Source organism: Equus quagga, chromosome 8 (assembly GCF_021613505.1).
Source record: "Equus quagga isolate Etosha38 chromosome 8, UCLA_HA_Equagga_1.0, whole genome shotgun sequence".
Taxonomy (NCBI): Eukaryota; Metazoa; Chordata; class Mammalia; order Perissodactyla; family Equidae; genus Equus; species Equus quagga.
In genome coordinates, this window is record NC_060274.1 from 35489029 (window position 1) to 35512171 (window position 23143).

General features: G+C 43.4%; 1 protein-coding gene and 1 gene segment (V, D, J or C); both read right to left on the bottom strand.

Annotated features, from left to right (window-relative positions):
* LOC124243863 (T-cell receptor gamma chain C region C7.5-like) overlaps positions 1–523 on the bottom strand; it is a 61725-nt gene extending 61202 nt beyond the window's left edge. Inside the window, 2 exon segments of the C gene segment in view lie at positions 80–391; positions 481–523. Of these exon segments, the coding sequence occupies positions 80–391; positions 481–523 (355 nt within the window).
* A 12024-nt stretch (positions 524–12547) lies between these two features.
* The window catches only part of AMPH (amphiphysin), a 226590-nt gene continuing 215994 nt past the window's right edge, over positions 12548–23143 (bottom strand). Inside the window, exons 18-20 of the mRNA XM_046670061.1 lie at positions 21458–21700; positions 18813–18914; positions 12548–13440 (exon numbers count right to left, since the gene is read on the bottom strand). Of these exons, the coding sequence (XP_046526017.1) occupies positions 13333–13440; positions 18813–18914; positions 21458–21700 (453 nt within the window). The 3' untranslated portion in view covers positions 12548–13332. The remainder of the gene's footprint in view (positions 13441–18812; positions 18915–21457; positions 21701–23143) is intronic.

Consider the following 23143-nt stretch of genomic DNA (forward strand, 5'->3'; position numbering starts at 1 on the left):
GGCAGTGGAAGTTGCTAAGCCTGAATGAAGTGGAGAATCCGAGTGGTTTTTGAGTGGGGGCCAGGTGAACTTGCAAGACTGTGCAGGTCCCAGGCAGCACAATAGTACACACCCTCATTGCTCTTCTCCAGCTTCAGTATTGACAGGGTACAGCTGGTGCCGTCCTTGGCTTCCATCGCAGTGACTTTATCTGCTTTTACAACGGAATCCCACTGTACGTCCAACTGGAACATAGCCAGTTGGAGGAGCCTCTCAGGGGCCTTGCCCTCCTGGTGGCGGTACCAGTGGATGTAGCTGACTGTAGTGCTGGCCACGCATGGCAGGATGGCCGAGCTGCCCAGGCGCGCCGTCACGGAGGGCGGCTGCTCCAGGCTGACCACCGCCTGGTTGCCTGCGATGGAGACAGCTATGAGACAGGGACGAGGAGAGCCTCACAGCCTTCCCGTGCACGCGAAACAAGGGAAGGGGTTCGGGACTTACCAGGAAAGCAGACGGACCACAGTAGGGCAAGGCAGCCCAGCATCGCTCTGCGTCCTGCCCGGGGAGAGAGAAGCCCAGAGAGACCTTGCTGGGAAAACTTCTGGGAGGATGTGCACCTCAGTGGGTGGTGGAGGCCAGGTTAGGGCCTGAGCCGCTGCTTCCCTGGGGGCACAAGGGAGCAACTGGTGAGAGAAAAGGTGGGGGGAGGAGCCTGAGAGAGACGAGAGAATTCTGCCCACAAGGTGAAAGGAGGGATGATGAATGGTAGGAGTTCTGAGAAATGCTTAAAGAACATTGGTGGAATAGTAACAACAGTAGTAATTGCAATCCTTGATTGGTCTACACTGGACTACACGCCAGCACTGCACTAATTGGTTTGTGTTCGTTGTTTTATTAAATCCTGAAAACAACCCTGTGGGATGAAGATTATTGTCTTCAGTTTAGAAGTGGGGAAACGGGGCTAGTGTTTTCAATCGCTTTCCCAAGGCTGCACACCTACGGAGAATGAGGTAGGGATGTGGAGCCAACCAAGTCCGGCTGGAGACAAATCTCATGCTTCTTTTACCTCTTGATACTAAAATAGAGAATGAGTGTGCAGCTTGCTTGGGAGGGAGGGTCAAGCACAGAACAGCAATCCCTGCCAGAAACCCATGCCTGCCATCTGAGCTGTCATGGAGCACTTCGCCAGAGGTCCCATCAGAAGGGGATTTTAAATGTCCTAAAATAACAGGATAGCTCTGTAGTCTTGGGCAAGTTATGTCACCTCCTTTTCCTCATCTTTAAAAAGGGAGCTCATGAGGTTGTCCGGAGAGTCAATAGGATGATGTGAGCAAAGCATGTAGCCCTGTCCCAGATGCACAGAAATGCTCAGGACATGGTGGGATTACTGTTTTACCTCGAAACTGGAGAGACCGCAGTAGGTGATCTCTGGGGTCGACATAAAGGAGAAATTATAGGGGATATCATAGTTTTGGAGATTAAGGTGTATGTGTGTGTGTGTGTGTGTGTGGCCAAAGGCTGACACTTTCACTGTCTCAACAGTGCCATGGTTGGTTATGGTGAAGGAAATATCAGTTTGTCCAAAAGAAATGTCGGAAACCAGCCTAAGGTCTTCATGAAATCCAAAGTCTTCATTCCATCATTTCTCATTCTCCTGAGCAAGGCAGGAGCTCCTTTCCCAGCCATTTTCTCTGGATAATGGTTGGATAAATGATTCAGTACCATTAGCCTTCCTATATTGCTCTCCTAAATGTTTTCCCGAACACATCCACTCCAGGTGACCTTGTCTGTGCCAGGAAGCAGATTGAATGGACTCCACCAGCTCCTAGGAGAGCGGAAAGAATGTGCTGTCTGGAGACTGCTTGTCTAAGGCCTGGAGATGGGAGCTGGGTCTTTAGGGAAGTGCTATGGCTCATGTAGTAGGTGGTAGACCAGTGGGATATAACGGTGGGGGTTAGGCACTGAGCTCAGGCTCCCCCTTTGTTCAGAGCACAGTGAAGTCAGGTTAGAAATGGAGGCAGGGGCTGGTCTACCCTGTGTGTCAAGGCTGCTCTTGGCATCCACAAGCAATGTTTTCAGTGCAGGATAGAGGAGATCTGAATCACTGTGCCTCTCCCAGACAGCACAGTAATACACACCAGAATCACTTTCTTCCAGAAATCTGATGTAAAGCTTACAGGTCCTCCCTGGGCCTTCATAAGCACGGTATTTTTGTGAACTGGTTCCAGATTCCACAAATTTTGAGCTGGAGAACTGGTAGTAGAGAAGATGTCGTGGGGCCATCCTCTTCTGGAATCGGTACCAGTGGATGTGGTCGCTGCTTTGTTTAATATCACAAGTGATTTCAACAGATGACCTAGCCTGTCTGGTGACTGACATCTGTGTCCCTTCCAGGTTGGGAGATATCTGAGTGGCTGCAATGGGAACAACAGAAAGTAATGAGGAAGAGCTAATAGGAATCCCTCAGTATGGCCTCCTGTTGCCAAAAAAGAGAAAAATCCCAGGAGCATGGAGGCAGCACACTTAGCAGGAGCCAGGAAAGCTAGAAGGAGGGCGAGAGCCTTCAGCATGCCTTTCTCCTCCGGCCTTAGAAGGAAGGGACGGACGACAGGAGGGGCAGACACCCTCTCACACTCCAGTCCTGCTCCAAAGACGGGGAGCCCAGGACACAAGGAGGGAGTCAGTGCCGGGCTCTGCACAGCTGTCCCAGGAAGACAGTGACTGAGGACTCTCCTAGAAGACCACCCAGCTGATGACCCAGAGAGGGTGGGGCTGGGGGAGGTCTGGGGAGGAGCCTGCCTCTCTGCTCAGCCCATTTCCTGAGAGCCTCCTGGGGCAGGCTGAGAGCAGGCCCTCTGCAGAAGAGGAGGAGCCAGGAGCCCTGAGAGCCCAGAGGAGAGGGAGGGACAGCCTGAGCTGATGGAGGGGGCAGGAGAGCCATGGATGCAGCTCCATGTCCCCTGGTGCAGGGAGCTGACCTGAGTCGGGGGACTTCCCTGCAACTCGGGTTCAGTGTTCATGCTGCTGCCATGGGCTTGTCCTGCGATGCAGCTTCTGTATTCTCGCCCTGAACCAGATTCCTTTCACATCTGTCAGTAAACTGTGAGGCACCCACAGCAAAGCTGACAAGCACTGAACCTGCTTTAGTAAAAGAATTAGGATCAGTTATGTTGGTCTACATCTGACTCTCCTCAAAGTCAAATGGTTGTATGGGGGGAGGGCAACAAATCAATTTTTTAGAGGATTTCTGTTCATCCTCGAGTGGAAAACGCCACCTCACGTAGGGTTCCCAAATTTAACGGGAAAGAAAAAGTGCAGAGAATATTTGGAGCAAAGCCCGGGTGTTCAATTCATGTTTATGGTGTAAAGTACCATGTGTGTGTTTTGGAAGATTCTTATAAGGGTGTCAGTGAAACTGAATTATAGTGTGTGTTCTTTCTATAGAAGATTAAAGGAAGGCGTCAGCGAACATTTTCATACAGTCTGGGCTGGGACATGGATGGGAAGCAGTGACTCTAATGTAAATCATTCCTCATCACATGGGTCTAAAGTAGGAGTTGAGAGTGGAGGAGAGGGTAAGCCACACTAGGTGGACAAAGGGGCCCAATTCCTGTCCCTGGGCCCCGTGCTGCTATGTGCCGCCCTGCAGCTTCCCAGACAGCAGCAGCATCTCCTGCCAGTGCTGGGGCAGGGCTGGGCAGGCACAGTTTCCAGGGAAGCTGAGTGTAGCCCAGAAACCTCAATGAAAGCTTCGCATCCTGCCTGCTCTTCCCACGGGCTCTGTGGCTGCCAGGTGCGTGCAGTCTTCAGGGAACTGCAGGTTCTGATCAGCTCCACGTGGTACCAGCCTTCCAGAGTTCCTTTCCTTGTGAGTGGACCAGTCATGGGCTCAGCCTGGGAGCCCAACTCCCTGGGCAGTCAATGATGTAATCCGATACTGTGAGCTGAGGGGACATGGTCCTTCTCAAGACGGAGCTGCCAAAAAGGACACTTTCAAGATTTTGACGTGAGACCTTGTCACGCTGTGAAGTTATATTGCTTTGAAAAAGACAAAATGACAGCTCGAGTCCAAGCACTGCCACTTGGAGGATGTGTCCTGGGAAAGTCTCTGTAAGTGAGAATAATGATGCTTCCTCTGGATTCATCATCCACCATGTGCCAGGGACCATGCCAAGTTGTTTGTTTTTAAAATAAATGCTGTCCCCTCAACTAGAAGAACCTGTAACTAAGATATACAACTATGTACATGGGGGGTTAGGGGAGATAAAGCAGAAAAAAAAAAAAAAAGATTGGCAACAGTTGTTAGCCCAGGTGCCAATCTTTAAAAAAAATAATAAAATAATATAAAATAAATGCTGTCCAAGTTAGTCTTAAGCACAAGATAATTCTTGTAAGTTAATCCTTATAATAGTACCTGAAAGTAGTTATAATCAACCATATTTAGCAGATGAGATCATCAGAATCTTAAAAAGTTTTACCCGCTCAGTTCAATTAAGCGGTAGCTAATAGAGCTGGATTCAAACCCAAGTCTAACAAATTCCAAAACCCATGCCACCGTCCATTCAACATACATAGAATTCAGTATATAGATATATACAGAATTTCTTTTTAAAACTATGAAGCGTAAGGGACCATGAAGAAAATTTCAGAAAGACTGCAGAAATTCAAGAATAACTCTCCTCTGTCACCAAGCAAAGTGTATAAGAAATTCTTGAGAAGCAGTCATTCAATTAACTGGGGTAGACCTCAAAAGGTAGTATAAATTTCTTCTTGCACTTTTGAGTTAACCGTTCATGGCTTTTTGTAAAAGACTAATTTGTTTAAGGCCCTATCAGAAGTATTGATCCATGAAACAATAATGAATACCCTTTTCTGAATGTCAAACATTGTGCATATTTATTCCTTCCTTGCAAGCACAAAGTAGGTGTTACTGATCTCAATTTTGCAGATGAAACAGAGGATTAGGGTGGTTAAGTAACTTAACTGGAGTTGCCTAAGAGCACACCAAGAATTTGAACCAAGTGTGCCCGTCTCCAGGGCCTGTGCCCTAAGTAACCTGCTTGGCTGGTTACTATTTAGGGATTAATTTCTGTCTTCATTGGGCTGTTGCATTTGAATGCAAAATGTGATGTTGTTATACTTCTGATTTGTTTTCAATTCCCTGATTCCTGCTTAAAAAGTACAGCATTTTGATCGCACGTTGCTTACACTGACTTCTAGCACCCCCTCCTGGCCATTGCAGGTATGTCTCATATGCTATGTTCCTCTGTTGGAGCCCCAGTAATTGATGTCTATTAACAGCAGAGACTCAGCATAATGAATGAAAGGACCCTGAAATGTAAGGCAGGAACCCTGTTTTTCCGACGTGTATTCCTAATTTTGTATTTTCCAAACCTGTATTCCTAATGTGAATGGTAGTTTTAAGCAAGTGACTCCTTGCCAGGCCCCATTTCCCCAGCCTCTAAGTGAAACGAGTGGATGATGTTTTTGGTCCCGCCTAGTTCTAATAATTTGTGATTCTGAACTGAATTGATACTCCAGATATTGAAATAATAGGTGTAGCAGAATGAAGAATGGACGCTGATCATTTTATTTTGATCCCAGCTATAATGCATGTTGCTTGCTTCCTCTCGATTCCACTCTAGGAAAATTCTATTCCAAGTAGGTTCCTTGACAAAAACACATTAATTCCTAAAGATCTTGTGATGGTGTGGCTAGCCAATGTGTATGTTTCCCAGTCTGACCACTACCTGAAGCCCATGACTCCAGCAAACTTATTTCTGGCCAGTATAAAGGCAACGCTCGAAACTCCTGCCTTAGAAGAATGTGAACACTGAGGCTTAGAGAGGGTAAGCGCCCATGTGCACACACACACACACACTTACACACACAGGTGCATGGACACAACTGCAGTAGATACCAAAGGCTGAATTGTGCTGATTCGTAAAGGTATTTGGTTCTGGCCCTGTCTAGAAATCAAAAGAGAAGACCCTTAGTAAATATAAATACACAAAGTAGAATTCTCTTGGGGACATGTAGAATTTGCCATCTGTCTGTAACGCCCCACCATGCTTCAACTTCATTCATAATTTTAAAATGTTTCAGTGTTTCATGGTATTTAAAAATCAATGGGACTGTCAACAACATACTTAATATGCTCGTCTCTGAAGGGCATGGTTGTTGACTATGGTTTGGAAAATGTCTTGGCTAAAAACGAAATTCTCATACTTCCTTTCATTTGCGTATCACTGAGCTCCCCGAGGGCTGGCACGAGTGTCTGAATCCATTGCTCTCAAATGTGGGAGCATCCTCAGTCCAGGTTTGCTTCAACTGTCTTGGAGAAGGATGCTGCCTTGAGGATAAGGCCAACTCCCAAAACCAACACACAATGGCCAGGGCCAGCTAGAGGTCCGGTGGCAGCTGGTGTACAAGGATTTTCCCTGAAGAAGGAAAATGACCTGTTTTCCACAGCCATGGAAGAAAATGAACAAATTCCCTTCAGAATTACCCTGATCTTAATTTACTAGTTGAAACCACTTTCTGAGATTGCCGGGTTACGGATTGTGGGACATTAAGTCTCAAAGTTTAATTAAGAGATTTCAATGGGTTATCCTGAAATTAGTGCCTTCTGGGTGTCTCCATGGTATATACTTTCTGATTTCTTTTTGTTTTTTGCTTTTTTTTCTAACCTTAGTTCTCATATTTTTCTGTCATATTTCCCAGTGCATGGCACACTATCATCATTAATCTGTGCCCGTCATATCATATAGTTTTATATAGTTATTTTATTCTGCTTTCCCCTTCATTGTCTATTCCAGTTCCCCCACGAATGCTCAATCTAATGTTTGATGTGTGCCCTTCAATCCTGTGCATCTGTGAAAACTAGAGTATTATTTGTGAATGATGCATTTTTACATTGATGTAAGTGGCTTACCATTCCTATCTATCCCTGTCCGTATGTCTGTCTGTACACCTAGCACACCCCTCTCTTCTGCTCATTGCCCCAAGGCTTGCAGCCATTGCTTTGCATCCATTCCTGGCTGTCACCAGCGATGCTGTGACTGACACCTCAGGGTCTCTTCATGCCCAGAGTAAGCATTTCCCTGGGAATGTATGTTATCTGACATTTTAATTTTCACCAACATGATGGCTACTAAGCAGTCTCTCATTGTCTTATGAGATTATTGGCCCTGGTCTGATTATTAGGAAGCTGAGGGGCTCTTCTTATACCTGGTATCCAATGAAAGCCCTCCTTCGAAGACTTGCCTGTTCTAGTCCTTTACGTACAGCGACAAGGAGGTTGGAAAGCAGAGGGTTATAGCTTACAGCACAGTCAGGCTGCCTGGACTATGGCCTGGCCCTGCCGCTTACTGACCTTGAAGAAGTTTCTTCATCTCGCTGTTCCTTAGCTTCCTCATCTCCATGAAGTCAAAACAGCAACTACCTCATAGGTTTATGAAGATTCAATGAATTGATATATGCAGAAAACTCAGGAAAGTGTCTGGCAAATAATGAACATGCAGCAAATGCTAGTTGTTATATTTACTATTAACAGTAATTTATTAATATTATAAATATAAAAAGATGAAATGATATAATTAAACTATTAAAATCATATTAAGATTATAATCATTATTATTAATTTCCTGTTGACTTGAGTGAGTTTCTTATGTATTCTGGATATTTACTTTTTGTGAGTTTTGGCTGTTACAAACATCCTCAGCAAATCTATCATCTGTCTATTAATTGTCTGAAGTATGCTTCATTAAGTAGAAATTCTCAATTTTGTAGTTAAACTTTATTTTTGGCCATATACTTTGCATACTTTGGAGCCTTGTTTAAGAAAACTTTTCCTTCTCCAATATCACAAACACATTCTTATAATTTCAGATTTCAGTCTATGCTGATCCTGAGATTAGAGTTTCTAGACTTCCGTGAGCTAATCAATCACTCAGTCTTTCATTCATTCACTTGGTGCACTTGTGTAGAAGGTTCTGGTGCGAGTTCAGAATACAGAGAAGGTTGATAGTTTAGCAGTTAGTGGGGGAAACGAAAGACTAAAATATAGCATTTTCTCACTAAATTCAGTAAGAGAGCCAAATGGGTACAGGTAGAGGGGTGAACCGGTGCAGAAGGCTCTGTTGAGGGGATGGGACTTGAACTGTGCCTTAAGGGCAGGGGGAGTTGCAGAGGCAAATAGGAGGAGGGAGGGCATTCCGGGAGAGGATGGTTACAATGGGGTGAGCAGAGTGGAGAGGTGCAATGGGAGGGCAGGAGGGGACAGAGGAGACGTGTCTGATGGAAGCAGAAGACAAGTATTGGTGAAGACATGGGGGCTTTGAAAGCTAAGCAGAGGCATGGAGATTTAATACAACATATAATAGACGTTCATCATTCGTGTGTGTGTGTCTAAGAAAGAGCGAGCGTGAAAGAGCGGAGTGGTAACATTTTGACATCAGTGTATGTAACATGGTTTGCGGAGTGGGCCAAATTGGGAAGACCGGAAGTAGGGAGATGAGGGGGACGACAGGGCTCCAATGTTGTTCTTGCAGGAATGAGGACCACTCCTAGCTCAGGTAGCAGGGATGAAAGTGTGAGGTCGCATGATGTTTTGAGGGAAGAAACAAAGTTAGGTATTTGTCATCTGGAAAACGAAGACAGAAGTGAGCTCCCACATTCTCAGGCCTAGGGTTCTGAAGAAAGGGGACCCCTTGGTGGTGCCCTGTGGCAGGCGTCCAGAGAAGTTCCTTGAATACCAGGTCTTATTTTGTGGTCCCAGTGCACAGTCATGACACTTAGCAAGAGCTTGTCAAATGTTTAATGAACAAACGACCATGTGGACTTGGGAGCAAGGATCGGACACTCCAAAGGAAACATTCTCTGCACCCCTGGAATACAACCGAGGGACAGAGATTGATATTGCCCCACCCCGACCCCCCTTCCAGCACCCTCTGGGAGAAGGAAGAAAGATTAGTAAAGGTGACAGAAGGAACAATCAGAGAGGTCGGAAAATTCATCTCTTGGAATCTTAGAGTTTGGTGGCATCATCAAATGCCACAGAAATCTTGTGGTCATGGTAGGATGCTGGAGAGCAGAGCACAAGGACACAGAGTTTAATGATATTTATTGATGGGGAGGGCATAAGGGCATCAGCCAGGGAGCAACGTGTTAGGAACAAGATGCTCCTGCACCACACTGGATCTCCGTGGCACTAGAATGCATCGGGAAGTGTTTCTCTAGAGCTTACAGCAGACCTGCCCTGGTGGGTGCCAGGGAGGGCAAATAAATACAGGACTCTGACCCAAGCTGCAAGACTAAGGCAACCTGAGTGTTGGACCTGAGATCACAGGGGACTGGGAGTTAACTGGACTTTAGGTAAACCAAGAGAAAGTTGAGATATCCTTCGAAAGAGCTTCAAGGGACCTGGCCTTCCTCTCACCAGTGGCGCAGCAGTTAAGTTCGCACCTTCCGCTTCTGAGCAGCCTAGGGTTTGCGGGTTCGGATCCCGGGTGCGGACACGGCACTTCTTGGCATGCCATGCTGTGGTAGGCATCCCACATATAAAAACGTAGAGGAAGATGGGCAGGGGTGTTAGCTCAGGGCCAGGCTTCCTCAGCAAAAAAAGACGAGGACTGGCAGTAGTTAGCTCAGGGCTAATCTTCCTCAAAATAAATAGATAAACAAATAAATTGAAAAAATCAGTATGTGCTGTTGTTAAGCAATCTTTATAAAGGATAACCAAGGAGTCACAAACCATTTGGATGGACTGCTGAACTTATTCAAGCACATTTTATTTGGCTTTTAAGAAGCATTTATCAAACCCCTGCTGTGTGCCTTGAGGACAAGGGCTAGTGTCAGCCTGGCCCTGCATGACGGGATGATCATAAAGCAGGTCCAGGACGGGCAGAGGTCAAGGACGAACAGAACCACAGGGCTCTTGATTTTCTATGATTGCTAAGAGTTCATCGCTCATCATCTTCATGCAGCTATCAAACGTCCAACTCCATTTATTCGAGTCCTTACACCGGGAAAACAGAGCTACACCACCAGGTAGCGGAACTGTGTGATCAGCTCAACTCCAAGGTCTGGCACATAACATTTATACGGTTTTTAGTTGGGTTGCAAGTAAAAACCAGGAGGCAGCTTGGGCTCCTTTGAAAAGAGTGGTGGAGTCCTACAAGGCAAATCCGTTTATTTCTAAGGCATCAAGGTGTTCGGCCGTGCAACTTGTGTGGAATGAAGCACCAAGCTCGGTAATCGTTAAACGCATTGATTTCTCATAACCTTTGCAATTTCCCAAAGGTTTCTTTTTTTTTTAATGGGTCATCAGAATGGGCCATGGAGTCATGTACGCTTTTTCCAATAGCCTGATTATAGGCTTCTTTATGTGATAAAAGAGGGCTCAGAATTCCCAGTCTGCAAATCTTTCCCTGGCAGCCCAAAACATAATGGATGTGGTGTTCTGCCTCACACAAAAGCTGTCCCAGCTTTGTCAGAAAGAGCAGGCCATGGTGGAAGCAATGTGACAGCATGGTGCATGAAGCTGTTCCCATCCCAGGGCCCTGGCCAAGTGGAGATGTTGTTAAAATTTCAAATTGCCAAAGAGCTTTGCTTTGCAATTATATGCATCACTCAGGTTTGAATGAGAGTCTATATGTGGTGGAATGCCAGATAGGTGTCTGCTTAATAAAAACCACAGGCTTTCTTTATCCGATTCTTTGAAAGTTCTATGAACTATTTGAAGGTTCGAGTGCCACTGGGTTTGTAAGAGAAATTTTAAAACATGAAGTGGAGGCTTGAATAGGGCTTCTTGGGTCAAGGTCATTTGGAATAAAATTTAGCTACAAACTTACCAATATATGACCAGGTGATGCGCCTGTGATGGTTTTGTGGCCTGAGAACTTGAATTAGACTAAATGAGAAACGGACCTGAAAAGTACTTCACACTAGTAACCACAACGACTCCTTGAAACTGCTCACTTGTCCCTTAGAAAGTCCACAGAAATGGAGAAGTATGTCCCCTCCATCTCTGGGGACATCTCTGGAGATACCACTATGCCATCCTCCACCCCTCATCCTCTTAATTTTCAGTGCTTTGGAAAATCCAGGATCTTGAAAATTCTTAAAACAAATAATCTGCTTACCTTTATTTGGTGTTAAAAATTTTTTCAAGGCTATAAACCAGGACAAAATAGCTAATTAAAAACATGTCATTTTGGAGGAAGTTGTTAAATTCATCTAGGAATGTTACAGGTGTCGGTTAAAGTTACCTAAGGTGCTATGTGCAGACAAATTGTACACTTTGACATGCACTATAGGGAGGAGTATGAGAGAAATTCCAGAGTAACAGCTCCGGGAGATGCAGCAATTATCTTTGTAGACTATTAGGTGCATTTTATTATAAAAACCAATTTTTCAGTCTCAGCTTTCGACCTCTCGCATGTATTCCCAATGTCAGGAATGGCTCTCTATTATCAATCTCACATCACTGCACTTTATTTGCCGAATTATCACTTACGCCGCTGGGCAGCAGCATGCTATTTTCTTGCCCTAGACTAGCATTTATGATGACCCAGCCTCCCTGTAAATTAGCCCCTGGAAAACTCTTCGGTCAATAATCACTATTTCTCTATTAACACTTGCACATCCAAGTCAGCAATCCAGCAGGAGAATGCAAACCATAATCAGAAATACATACCAAATCTAAAAGTCTAATGATGCCCATTCTGGATCAGCTTATATTGTGTACAGAATTATATCGGCAGAAAAGAACCTAAATCAAATGAAGGGTTTTTGTTTCAAGAATTCTCTTCTATAAACAATGGCCCAGCGAATTGACTTTTCTATTCTATCAGATCTATTTGTTTTTTTATGTACCTACGAACATAAACATGTCAGAAAGAAAAGCCACCAAACAATGAGGCTGGTGTGAGAAGAGACTGCTGATGATGAAGGTCGCCGGATTTTCCGTGATACACAGACTGGGTGGCCACAGCTGGCACCTCTGGGGGGCCTCCACCCACAGCTGTTATTTGTGCTCTAGTGATTGCTGGGCAAGAGTGACCACCAAGTGACCAGCAATGACTGGGATGAAGGGGTGTGGAGAAAGGAGGCAGGCTGCAGGGCGCAACTCCAGGGAACAAGCATATTTCTGCACAAATAACAACTCCAGCGTACACCGTTTCAAGGAGTGCATCTGACTGAAACAAGCTTTCCAAAACAAATGACTCATCAGAAGGAATTAGGGTAATTGCTGGAGATTACCAAAGGTTTATTTGGAATGACACAGCACTGGAAACATAACTGTTACAGATGGTGTGGATATAGCATACATCACCTATCTTATTTTAGGACGATCTGTGAAGATGAGTTGCATAAATATAAAGAGGTGGAAATATATAGGAGCTTTTTTGAATAGTGTTCCTTTGGGGTGGATTTACATGCCCCATCATCTGGCCAATCTCAGAAAGGCAGATGTTGAGACTACCTAGCTGCCCATCCCGACTAGCCGACCACCAGCCTCAGCAGCCGGACATCTAGATAATCAGGTTCTGCTTTCTCCAAAGGGGCGGCCACTCAGACATGCTACTCGTCATCGCATCCTCAAAAATGCACATTACGAACACAGATACTGTCGACTGTTTTGGCAATGGGATGACTGGTTTTGCTCAGAGGCAAAACTGCAACTGTAATGCTGGACAGAAGAAGAGCAATGCATGTATCAATGACACTCGAGAGGCCACAAGCTACAATGGAAAGGAAAGCAACTATGCATATGTAGTTGTGTGCATACACATAGATCCAAGAGTGATGGAAACTAGCTTGTGTGATTGTGTGTCCATATATATAGAGAGAGGGTGTGTTGGAAAAGGACATTGAAAACTTTTGCAGCAGTGTACTTTTAAACACAGTAAACTTGAAAGGGAGAGAGAGAGAGAGAGAGCACGTGCTCAGGGGGACTGAGATAATCTCATACTACAGGATAATTCAACACAGCTTCTGCAGGACAGCCACTCAATACCATACACTTGGTGTGGAGAGATTCAGGTTCTGGTCTGGAGAAAGCTACTTTAGAATTGGCAGGACGGGATCAAGTACAAGAGTCTCCAGAGCTTGGACAAAACACAAAGAAACCTGTTAGCCATAACATGGGGACCAATGAGGACTTTTTTCATAATTGACTTTTTTTCTCTTACATTTTTTTGCACACATGCGCCATCGATATATCCTTCCAAGCTTTGTCTGGCATCAGTCTGTAAATCATTAAGAGCGTAATAGCAAAAGTGACCTCTTCAGGTTTTCCTGAAGGTTTAAAAACCCAGTAACCAGGCTCTCTCTACAAGACTTTCGGCCCTAATCCAGGCGCCGGGTGAAGTTCTCCGGAAACAGGCCTTTGTAGGTGGCGAGGTCTCTGTACTGAAGCCAGTCTGACTCCTTCACTCCTACCAGCCAGCCCGCATCCTGCAAGAAAAAGACAAGGCTTTCAAAGTCCAACAGACTCCTGAGAAAATCTGCACTGCCAGCAGTAAAATAATTTGCTTAGTGTTGTGGTCCTGCACCAGGATGTCACATTACACATAAACCAGTGTGCTAAGATCAGTGGGAAGCCTTGTCCCAAATAAGCTGTTAATTAAAAAAAAGGAAGAAGAAACATTTGAGATTATTTATTTTGTACATAAAGTATAGTTAACTGAAAGTCAATATTAATATTATAATTTTGTATAAAATATGGTTAATCAATGCTAACTGGATTATGACATGAGTTCTTTTTCTTCTTCTTCTTCTTCTTCTCCCCAAAGCCCCCCAGTACATAGCTGTATATTCTAGTTGTGAGTGCCTCTGGTTGAGCTATGTGGGACGCCACCTCAGTGTGGCTTGATGAGCGGTGCCACGTCCACGCCCAGGATGCGAACCAGCGAAACCCTGGGCCACCAAAGCGGAGTGCACAAACTTAACCACTTGGCCACAGGGTCGGCCCCATGACATGAGTTCTTAAGGAACAGAAAAGGATTCGAATTACAGCCCGTGCAAAGAGAGAAACACCATGTGAAAAAGTGTCACGCACAGGAACATTCTCTGTCCTCTGGGTCATAGTGAAAGAAAGGCTTGAGGACACCTGGGTTAGAATACAGTGCTGACAAGGCCCTGGTAGGTCTCACATTTCATCCCGAATCACTTGCTTATAAGAAAGACCTCTGCGCCCCAGCTTACATCATTTAACCCAAACCAACCACGTATACAGGGCTTATCAAATAATAACAGCAAGATATGTCTCACCTGATATGACTGCTGTGTTTGTTATTGCTGTTATCCTAATTTTTCAAGTTTATATAAACTATAAAGCAGTTTGTTGTCATGACATTCTTGTTGGAAACATTCATGTATTCTTTAAATTCCTCGTAAACATCTGTCTATTGTACAGGTGTGCCATCACAAAAATGAAGACATTTAGCCACAGAAAGGTTAAAGAACCCATCTGCGTATGGTTGTACAGCATGAGTGATGACACACAAAACTGAGAAAGGAGGCTGCTGTCTGCCCTCGGCCTCCTAAGGATAAGCAGACGCTACTTGGAAAAAGCTGAGTTGAAGGAAGAGTATTGGACGTACAGACTGTATGAAGTGAAAGTGGTGGGAAACGATTATCTTTATTATGTTAACCAATACAGGAAGGAGATCCCACTTAAGATGAAGGATGGCCAGAAGCAATCTGAACCAATCTCCAGTTCAAGTACATCAGATAAAGCGAGGTCTCAAAAATTAAATGAAGAAGCTGAATACATTCCCTTTGGATATAATCTGAGACTATAAATTGGCGCTGCTATATAGACAAGAAATATAAACATTTAGACAGGCCAATTTTGAAGGCAAAAAAAAAACCACCACTGAGAAAAAAAATGACAATAAAATAACTGATAATATCCTAGCTGATGAGGAAAAGTGTCCTCTTTAAAATTATGATGTTATGTATGTGAAGGACAAAGCTACACTTAAAGTAAAAGATGATAACTAAATATTTTCTAAACCCCCAGGAAGCATATAAAAGGCCATATTTTCCTCACAAGTGTCTATATTTGACTTTATTTACAGTGAGTGAGAAAGCTAATGGAGCCAAGCAGAGCCATGCATTTGAAAATAGTTTCAATAAAGATGAAAAGGAAAAAACTGGCACAAACCCATAATCAAGATATATTCCCACATGTATAATCTGAAATCCAACTTAAAAAGTGAAGAATAATAGCCAATATCAATCTTTAGCTGAGGAAAATATGGAAAATTAAAATTTGACTGCTTAAAATAGGCAGTAGACTAAAGATTTCCAGTTTGGGTAAGAGCAAAATAGCTTGTATCAGACAAATGCTTCTGCACAGAACAATTATAGACACTAGAATAACCATCTGTTTATACATATCTATATATGCATATGTATACATATATGCAACTATCAATATATAGAAATGACTATTCGTTGTAAGATATAAGTTTATATGATGGTGTTCTTCTAAATAATGGGGTTGTACATATACAATAAGTATTTGAAGGCACTGAGGGTGACCAGCAGCATGCAGGAATTGGGAGATGTTTAACCCTTGAAAGTTGGGAACTGCACTGACTGAGAGTCATGCTGGTACGCCTTGCCCCTCTCCACAGGGAGGATTATCCTGTCTGTGTGATGCAAGGTATTCAGAGGAACAAGTTAGAGCTGCCAGAGCAGCTGCACTTTTATGGGGGATATCCTGAAAAGGAGAGTGCTACAGAGAGGGGTCCCCAAATATGCAGAGAAACTTTCCTGAAATCCTGAGCTGCCCCCCAAAGCTGGGAAGGCATAAGGGGTACCACAAGGAGCCTGGGAGAAAGCAACAGCAGAAGGCAAACATGCTAAGTAGAAACTTAAGCACTGCCAGTGGAGGGGAGGCAGAGTTGAGTTTGAATCTTACAAAGTTAGGGAGCTTGATAACCCCTTTGGGATTTCTACTGAAATCCCTGAAGAGCCATGTCCTAGAGGTAGAGATGCTGTCCCAGAACTAAGAATTCATCCTAAGAGTAAGGGCAAAATTGAAACAGACCCATCCTAACAAAGCGTAAAACAAACTTACAGGAATTCAAAGTAACTATCCAGCAATTTAAATGTCTGCTAGAAGAAAAAGGAGTAATCTTCAGGGAGAGAAAATAGATCCAGATTCTCTACAATGTATGATCCACTGTGTCCGGAATCAATTAAAAAAATTACCAGACATGAGAAAAAATAGGAAAATATGACCCAAAGATCAAAACCAAGCAACAGAAATGTACCCTGACATGGCCCAGCCTTTGGAATTAGCAGTAAGAAATTTAAAGCAGCTATTATAAATAGGTTCAAGTACTTAAATTGAAAGATGGTACTAATGAGAGAAGAGTGGGAAATCTCAGCAAAGAAATGGAAACTATATAAAAGAGCAACACGGAAATTATAGAACTGTGTAAATATAAAATCTGAAATGAAAACGTCACCGAATAAGCTGAACAACAAATTCAAAGAACAGAAGAAAGCCTCACTGTACTGAAGACAGATCAACAGAAATTATCCAACCTGAGTACCAGAGAAAAATAAACACTGGACAAAAAAGAACAGTCTTAGACATCAAGAAGTCCAACATATGTGTAATTGGAGACAGAAGAAAAGAGGAGGAAGAGAAAAAAAATTTAAGAAATCATAGCTGAAAGTCTTCCAAATGTAGTGAAAAACATCAGGATACAAGTCTAAGGAGCTCAGTGAGCCCCAAGCATAAAAACTATAAAATGCCAACACCTAAGCACATTACAGGCCAACCACCGGAAACCAAAGATACAGAGAAATTCTTACAAAGCAGTCAGGGAAAAAGTCACATTGTATACACCAAGAAATGACTTTAAACAAGCAACAGCTGACTTCTAATATAAACAGTAGAGACTAGAAAACAAAGGAACAACATCTTTAAAGAGATGAAAGAAAAAAATAATCAACTCAGAATTCTATCTCTAATCTATCTAAGGATATATCCTAAGGAAAATATCTTTAAAAATGAAGATGACTGAGACATCTTCAGATAAACAGAAGTTGAGAGGATTTATTGTCAGCAGATCAGCACTACAGGACTTGGTAAAGGACATTTTTCATTTTTCAGGCAGAAAAGAAGCGAGACCAGCTGGAAACTCAGATCTGTAGAAGCATATAAGAGGACCGGAAACGCTAAGCATGTTGGTAAACACGAAAGACCAGCTTTTTTGCTCTTAATTTCTTTAAAAGATAACTTACGGTTCATGCAAAAAATATGTTTATATTTTCTAAGTATATATTTTTATATATTTTATAAGTTTAGAATGGGATTTTTAAAGATTTTGAGATATGTACACACTTTTGCCTGATGTTGGAAATTTATGCATCACATTTTTTCCTGAAGACTATTTCTAAGGTTTTAACAATTTTATTAATCCTTTCAAAGAAATGCATTCATTGGTGAATTTATTTTTATTATTTCCTTCCTTCTATGTACTTTGTATTTAATTTGATCTCTTTTTATCTTCTTAGGCCGAAAACTTGGAAATCAATGATCACTATGAAATATTTTTTAAACTTACACTGTGATTTCTTAGATCCATGGATTATTTAGAATGGCATTTTTTAAATTTTTAAATACTTGGGGCTTTTAAACATTTTTTATTATTATTTTTACTATTAATTTCTAATTTAATTTTTTTCTGGTAGAGACTTTGTTTGAACCAGCATCTAATCTATCTTGGTAAGTGTACTATCAAGAGAAACAACAAAATGTGGCACATGTAAGCCTTAAAATCCTAAGTAGTGACTTTATTTCGGGGCAAAGGGCTCATAAATCTCCTTGAAAATACTAGGGAAGTTATAGCTCTTCTCTGAAGAAAAATACGTTAAACAAATTTACACATTTTGCATACCATTTCAGGAGTTCACAAATCTTTTTTGTTTTTCGGGTTTTTTTGGAGAGGAAGAATTGGCCCTGAGCTAATATCTGTTGCCAATCTTTCTCTTTTTATTTTTCTCCTCCCCAAAGCCCCAGTACCTAATTGTATATCTTAGTTGTAGGTCATTCTAGTTCTTCTATGTGGAACGCCACCTCAGCGTGGCTTGATGAGTGGTGCTAGGTCCGTGCCCAGGATCTGAACTGGCAAACCCCAGGCAACTAAGCAGAACATGCAAACTTCACCACTCAGCCACGGGGCAGGGCCCAGGAGTTCACAAATCCTATGAACAAGAATACAACGGAGTTCTCAGTTCTTTAACATCAGACCTCTATGCTCAAAGATGATTTTTCTTTTTAGAGAACCTTTTAAAGTTGAGGTATAATTTAAATACGGTGTAATGCAGAGGTTGTTAAGTGTATAGGTCAGTGACTTTTGACAAACGCGTACACACGTGTAACCCTCACCCATATCAAGATATAAAACATTTCCATCCCCAGAAAGTTCCCTCATGTTCTTTCCTGGTCCCCTCCACACACCCAGAGGCCATTAACTACTCTTGAAGGGATTTCTAATGCACATGGATAGCGTCTGTATTTCCTCAAGGCTGGTGTTTCAGAGACGACACCCCTAGAAAGTGGGTATGTAATAAGAAATGGTCAACTATTTGTATAAAAAAGAAACAATATAATAGCATCCCAAGAGAGACGTGCTAAAAACCTAAAATTAGTGATGTGTGTGGTCACAGCCCTTAAATCCTTTTCAGAGCTGCCTTGGAGCATCTCAGAAAATGAAAGTGTCCTCAGGGAGTCACTGTGTCCAAGTGACCCTCAGGAAAAACCAATATAGCCTGTAGTACCTTCCAATCTCATCCTTTACCTGGTCAGCTTCCGAGTCCGAGGGGACCACCAGCACCACGTCACCTCTTTGTAAGGTAAGTTCATCAGAATTTGCTGCCTCGAAATCGTGTAGTGTTTCCACCTGCAAAAGATTGTAAAAGAACCAATCAATTTTACAAAGAAAAGGAGACGTAAAATCAGTCTCCCGGATTATCAGCAGGCACTCTGAGAAGCATCTCTAAGCTGGATAAAAAAGAGGAAGCTATGTACCACATCCCAAGGAAGGAAAAGGCCTCTGAAGGCAGAAAGGAAACCCTATTCTGTTTACTTAAAACATCCAATTCTGGGGCTGGCCCGGTGGCACAGCGGTTAAGTTTGCACGTTCCACTTCTCAGCGGCCTGGGGTTCGCCGGTTCAGATCCCAGTTGTGGACATGGCACCGCTTGGCAAACCATGCTGTAGTAGGCGTCCCACGTACAAAGCAGAGGAAGATGGGCGCGATGTTAGCTCAGGGCCAGGCTTCCTCAGCAAAAAACAGGAGGACTGGCAGTACTTAGCTCAGGCTAATCTTCCTCAAAAAAAAAGAAAAAAAATCCAATTCTTATAGACTGATCCTGAGGCCACTTGGGTGTATATTTACTAGTGCAATGCCTTCTGCACGAGTTGAAATGTTGTCATTAAATTTTAATTAGTCATATTTTTGTTACAGATTTGCATTTTATTATCACTGATGCTTTTTATTGTTTGTTTTTTAACCGGAACTAAAAATGTGCAGCAGAAAGTTCCTCTAACCCCAGCTTCTCAAATAATTAATAATTGGGAAAACCATCACGTGCATGTTATAAGGAAATCACTGCTGAATTAAACCCTGTGATCAATTTCTTTATAAATTAACTTCCATCCCTATCCTATTCTTTAAACCATGCCAATCTGTTTCTTTTCTTTCTTTTTCTTTCTTTTTTTAAGTGGACTATATTTGACATATAACATTGTGTAAACTTAAGGTGTACAACATGTTAACTTGGTACATTTATATATTGTAACATGATTGCCATTGTAGCGATAATTAGGACCTCTACCATGGTACATAACTATCATTTCCTTTTAGAGGCTGGAGTAATTAAGTTCTAGTCTCTTAGTAAGCGTGATGATTATAATATACTACTGTTATCTATATTCATCATGCTGTGCTGTAGGTCTGTAGGGTATTTTTAATATCATTGCAAGCTTGTACCCTTCAATAACATTTGTCCTATCTCCCACCCTTCCTTCCCTTTTTTAAAAAAATTTCTTTAAAATTTGACTATAGAAAATTTTTTTAAATGCAGAAAGAATAGTATAATGAACCCCATGGCCTCATCACCCAGCTTGAATAACTATTTAATGGCCCGTTTTACTTCTCCCATGTCCCTCTCCTCGACCCCCCTGAGATTAAACAACTAGCTTTTGAAACGTGTATTTTGCATATAGGGTCATAAAATGTCAGAGCTGGAAATGACGAACTTATCTCCAAATTCATTTTTCTGATAAGAAAACTGAAGCCCACCCCCTCCCCCAAGAGAGGTGATGCTCAGCTCACACCGCAGGTGGCGGGGAAGCCAGGGACGGGCCCAGCCAGGTGGGGCCTCACGTGCACGCTGCCTCCTTCACTTCTTGTGCTTTACTTAAAACACAAGCTCTCACTAGCCACACGTCTAATTTTTTCCCCACATCATCTCATTCATAACTCCATTATACTCGCTCTGTCCCCACGTGAGGTGGTAAGATAGCAGCTACTTTCTAATGAGCAGAGAGAGAGAGAAGAAAAATATAATGACTGTTACCATTCAATTCCAGTTCCACAAACACACATAAATGTAGTACTTTCTAAAAGAAAAAGAGCTGAATTTTGAAATGTAAAATCAAATATGAAACTTAAAATTCCCACCATATTCTATTAGGTAGGATTCTCTGCCTTCGACCCTTGGCCTAAGCCAGTGTTTTCAGGTATTCACAGGGGTTTCTGGTAAGGATCCATGGATTTATGAAGGCTCTAAGTAGCCATTTGATGGCCTCTCTGAGCAAAAACCTTCTTCCCATTAATTTGGCCTCTTTTTCTCTTCATTTTCATAGAAGCCCATTGATGTATTTATTCACTTACTTTTAAGGCACTTATTGGCTCCCTACTTTGGGGCATGCACAGTAAGGAGGTGCAAGAGTTGACTCAATGGTTCGTGTTTTCCACCCTCTGGAGGCGTGTGATCCACATGGGGAGCAAGTGAGCACAAGGGTAATTTCCAAGCCCTGATCAGAGCCCAGGCTGGAGGGACTCCCAGGGCTCCATGGGGAGGGGAGGGGGGAGGGGAGGGGGGAAGGGGAGGGGAGGGGAGAGGGGAGGACCCTCGGGTGAAGCAATCCACCCATGCACCAAGGGGCATATCATTCGCCCTGTGGCAAACTTTCCTTTAATTATGGGTTGTTACAATATGGAAAGACGTTACCGTAGTTCTTGTTTGTCCAGCAGCCCGTAAACCCTGCCAGGTGGCAATGTGATGTTGGGATGAAGGCGAGAGCAGTACGGAGAAAGAATACAGATTGCAAAGAGCAAAAGTAAAAATTGGAAAACCACAGGTTCAAGCAAAAGGGCCTCAAAGCAAAGGAAGGACAAATGGCCACCAGATTAAAAGAAAGAAACAATGGAAAGACCTTGTAGAGAAAGCCGGGCGGCACTTCCTGAGAGACCTCGCTGGCAGACAGAGCTGCAGGTGCCGGCTGGGAGTCCTCCCCGGCCTCCTGCTCCGAGGCCAGCTCTGGCGTCACGCTGGTGGAGCCCGGAAGAGCAGCAGCATCAGTGGCCTCCTTGGACTCTGCACCGATGGTTACCTCGTGCTCTCCTTCCCCTTCGTTGTTGGAAGCGGGCTCGATGATGACAGAAGGGATGACCTTCTCCTGGAGGAAGGAAGACATGGTGGTACCCAGCAGGCCTGGGAGACAAGACTTCCGTGTTCTCCATGGGCTGCCTCTACCCCTGCCCCACCCTCCTTGGCTCCCACTTTCCCCAGCTCCCTCATTCAACTAAATGCCTGCTGTTTCCAAACTTTTCTGGCCTTCCACCTTGCAGGGCCTTCCTCCTGACACGGCCTCCTTTCTCTCTCTCCTAAGTCAGAAACCCTCCGTGGGATTAGTTTCTGCATCCTTGAACAATCACGCAGGTTGGGAAGAGTGAGGTTTCTGTGGAAACTGAGAAGAGGGACCGGAGACTGAAAGGAGGGAGGGTGGGCAGGGCAGGGTGGTGGCGACTGTCCTGAAAGCGACCGCAGTAGGATTCCAAGGGCGTCACATTCTTGCAGTGGTCCATTCTCGTCCCACTGACATTTCACCTCCCCTGAGTGCTTTTCTCTCTGAGTCCCATGGGACTCCCGAATGGCCTGAAACCATACTGTTGGCAAAGAGCTGGCCCGTGTCTGGAAATAATCTCCCTGTCCTTTAGCTTGTTGATTCTCCTTAGAGCCCACACTGCAGTTACAGCTTGAGGGGTTACCACCCCCACCAACCACGCCATGTACTCTATTTTCAGGGTGGGAAAGCAGAACCAAAGGATCAAGACCTCCCTTTTGTCTTTTAACAAAGATGAGCAAGGAGGGGGGTTTCACCAGCTTCATGGAAGTCTGGAGATGTTTTCTGCCTTTCAGATCAAGTTCACACTCCTTCAGCTATCAGTGGACACAAGCACTTCCAGTCTTCAGTTTGGAGAAAATAATACCCTCTTTCAACAAGTCTAACAATATATACAAAATAATCCTGACATTGAGACAAGAAAAATCTCTCCAAAAAAATGGAACATACTTTTGAGTTATTTCTCCAAATATCAATACAATCTGTTTTTCTAGTAGGATGAAAGGGATAATTCAGTGTCAAGCTTTGAGTAAAGCTGGAGAGGTTTTTGGAAACTTATTATGAGTACAATAATCAGGAAAATAGAAAGTATAACATTAAGCCACTCACATTGTGACCTTCTAGAACACAGAAGAACCAAACATGGGGCTTAGAAGAGCGGTCCATGCTCTGGCACCAGGGTCTGAGGCTCCCAACTCATGGAATATGCAGGCTTGTTACCTAAATGCTTCTCTGAAGAACTGAGGAGCTGGGGCTGGGTCTAACTTCATGTATGTATTTAAGGACCCATTTTTCTTTTGAAAATGCAACATAAGGATCGGCATTTGGTGAAAGAAGCCTTAAGTTGGGGTGAATTTGGGGCACCCTAATAATAACCACTACAAAACAGTAATAATAGTAATATGATTTAACTACTAATACTGGGTTCTCACCACGTGCCTGGCAGCAGGCTCAGCACTTGACGGCTATTTTCTCATTTAATCCACACAACCACCC